The sequence below is a fragment of the Bactrocera neohumeralis genome, chromosome 2 (genome assembly GCF_024586455.1).
Source record: "Bactrocera neohumeralis isolate Rockhampton chromosome 2, APGP_CSIRO_Bneo_wtdbg2-racon-allhic-juicebox.fasta_v2, whole genome shotgun sequence".
NCBI classification, from domain to species: Eukaryota; Metazoa; Arthropoda; class Insecta; order Diptera; family Tephritidae; genus Bactrocera; species Bactrocera neohumeralis.
The window spans coordinates 32,846,386-32,849,051 of NC_065919.1; the positions used below are offsets into that span (position 1 = coordinate 32,846,386).

Here is a 2,666-nt window from a genome sequence, read left to right on the forward strand (position 1 = left end):
TAAGTCACTCATAATTCCCGTCCTGCTGTATGGTGCAGAGTCTTGGACGATGTCAACAACGGATGAGTCGACGTTGCGAGTTTTCGAGAGAAAAGTTCTGCGAAAGATTTATGGTCCTTTGCGCGTTAGCCACGGCGAATACCGCATTCGATGGAACGATGAGCTGTACGAGATATACGACGACATCGACATAGTTCAGCGAATTAAAAGACAGCGGCTACGCTGGCTAGGTCATGTTGTCCGGATGGACGAAAACACTCCAGCTCTGAAAATATTCGACGCAGTACCCGCCGGAAGCAGAGGAAGAGGAAGACCTCCACTCCGTTGGAAGGACCAAGTGGAGAAGGACCTGGCTTCGCTTGGAATATCCAATTGGCGCCACGTAGCGAGAAGAAGAAACGACTGGCGCGCTGTTGTTAACTCGGCTATAATCGCTTAAGCGGTTTCTACGCCAATTAAGAAGAAGATGTGGCTGTCTTTGTATGTTTTACGACAAAGGCAGTACACCTCGAGCTTTTTCAGATCTGACTACTGCGGCTTTTCTTGCAGCATTTGCACGCTTTGTCGGATGACGCGGATTTCCATCAAAAATAATGAGCGATAATGGAAAAAACTTTGTCGGAGCCCAAAGAGCAACAGAGAAGGAGTTTATAAACTTCATGAAAGAAGTCTTCCCTGAAATTGTTAATAAATATTCACCCCAAGGGATCGATTGGCAGTTTATACCTCCATGTTCTCCACACATGGGCGGACTTTGGGAATCAGCAGTAAAAAGCTTTAAGTCCCATTTAAAGAAAACGGCTGGTAATCATAAATTTAATTATGAGGAGTTTACTACATTACTCACTCGTATCGAAGCCGTGTTAAATTCAAGACCCATATCATCCCTCTCGCAAGATCCCTCCAATTTCACAGCTCTTACACTAGGTCATTTCCTCAAAGGAGCTCCTTCACGAATTCAGCCACAGATGGAAGGAAGACTATCTCAAGGATCTCCATAAGAGATATCGATGGAAAACGGCCCAGGAGGAAGCCAATGCAGGAGAATGCGTCATCATAGAGGACGAATGCCTTCCTCCAACAGAATGGCGACTAGGCCGCATTGAAAAGTTTCATCGAGGACCAGATGGTGACATACGAGTAGTCGATGTTCGAACAGAAACCGGAATATTAACTCGACCAGTCACTAAACTGTATATTCTTCCAAACAGCGAAGAACAACTTCAACCAAAACCGTAAAATAACTCGCAAAATTAATCGAAAAATAATAAATCAATTCCGCTAATTCGAAATTAACCCGCTTTATAATCCGTACATAAAAGTAAAATCAAACAAGCGCGTTGAAGATCAACCTATTATACATATACATATAGATACATATGTAGCTACAACAACTATATCATAACATTATAAATAAAATCAATTTAATGCAATCTTATATTCTCATAGAAATGGACGTAGAGGAGACCCAAACCACCTCCAACACCGTAAGGTCCGAAATCGCTGCACCCAAAGCGTCGACTGCACCCGTTGCCGCTCCAAGGACCAATGTTATGCGCCCACCGCCATCCGCCGCAGCAATCAGGGGAATTAGAGAAGAGCAGCTAATGGAGCCGCAGGGGCCTCCATGTTGCAGTCTGTGCCATCGCCCACACGTCCTGAAACGATGCACCATCTTTCAAAGTATGAAGCCCGCTCAACGACAACAGGTTGCAAGGGCCCACGGGCATTGCATGACCTGCCTGGCAGATGACCACGCCACCATAGAGTGCTGGGCCGACGGTGCCTGTCAATATTGTCAAAGGCCGCACCACACTCTGTTCCACCGATTTCCCACACGATCCAATCGCACCAACTCCCGTACCAGACCACGCAGCGATCCTATCCGGCGACGACGACGCACCCAACCAACCACCACACGTACACGGCCATTTCCGCCACGCCACGCTCATCGCCAGCAACAACGACGCTCAACAGGGTTGAGCGCTGCATTTAGTACACTACAACAGCTGCAGAGGCTCCTAGCCGATTAATTCGCCTAGGGGGGCCGGGATGTTCACATGAGCTATGAACTGCAACATCTCCCATCGCATCACCTCCCGTTACGTCACATCACATCACATCACGTCACGTCACAACACCTCGTCACACAACAGTTCACAGCATACACCAATACACACACACGCATCAAACACAGTGCTTAACACCGATCATTACTACAACACTATAACACAACAACTACACGATTATCAACGAGGCGACTCGTAATCAGCAACTATTCACCACCATTTTAACCGCAACAATCACCGCAATTTCTGTTTTTAACAAACCGCCAAGTGACGGGAGTGGCGGGAAGCACCGAGTTCGCCAACAGTGCCCAACAGTGGACTTTCTTCAACCAACCGTGTTATATAATCGTACACAATAAAACAATATTATATCCTGACACATTATAGTCGAATAAATTTTATATCGAGTGTGAAAATCAGTGCTTTTTATTTTCGATCTCATACGTATACTATACCACGTAAGTATACTAGTGGCACGCGTTAACAAAGGTGTTTGCTGACTCCCGGGGAAGTGCGTTGTGATTAGTACCTCCAGAGACTCTTTTGCCGAGGAGGTCCAATCACTTCCCTCCGCCCTAATGTAGGCAGTATTAATAT

At 46.2% G+C, this 2,666-nt stretch overlaps 1 protein-coding gene across 1 annotated transcript; it reads left to right on the forward strand.

The window, feature by feature from the left end:
* Positions 1-662: 662 nt before the first annotated feature.
* On the forward strand, positions 663-2,439 carry LOC126764171 (uncharacterized). The gene has a single exon (XM_050481967.1). It carries the CDS (start codon positions 1,428-1,430, stop codon positions 2,031-2,033), a length of 606 nt encoding a protein of 201 aa, XP_050337924.1. The 5' UTR covers positions 663-1,427; the 3' UTR covers positions 2,034-2,439.
* Positions 2,440-2,666: the final 227 nt, after the last annotated feature.

Coding starts and splice junctions, on each gene's coding strand:
- LOC126764171 (XM_050481967.1), top strand. CDS start 1,428: ATGCAATCTTATATTCTCATAGAAATGGACGTAGAGGAGACCCAAACC.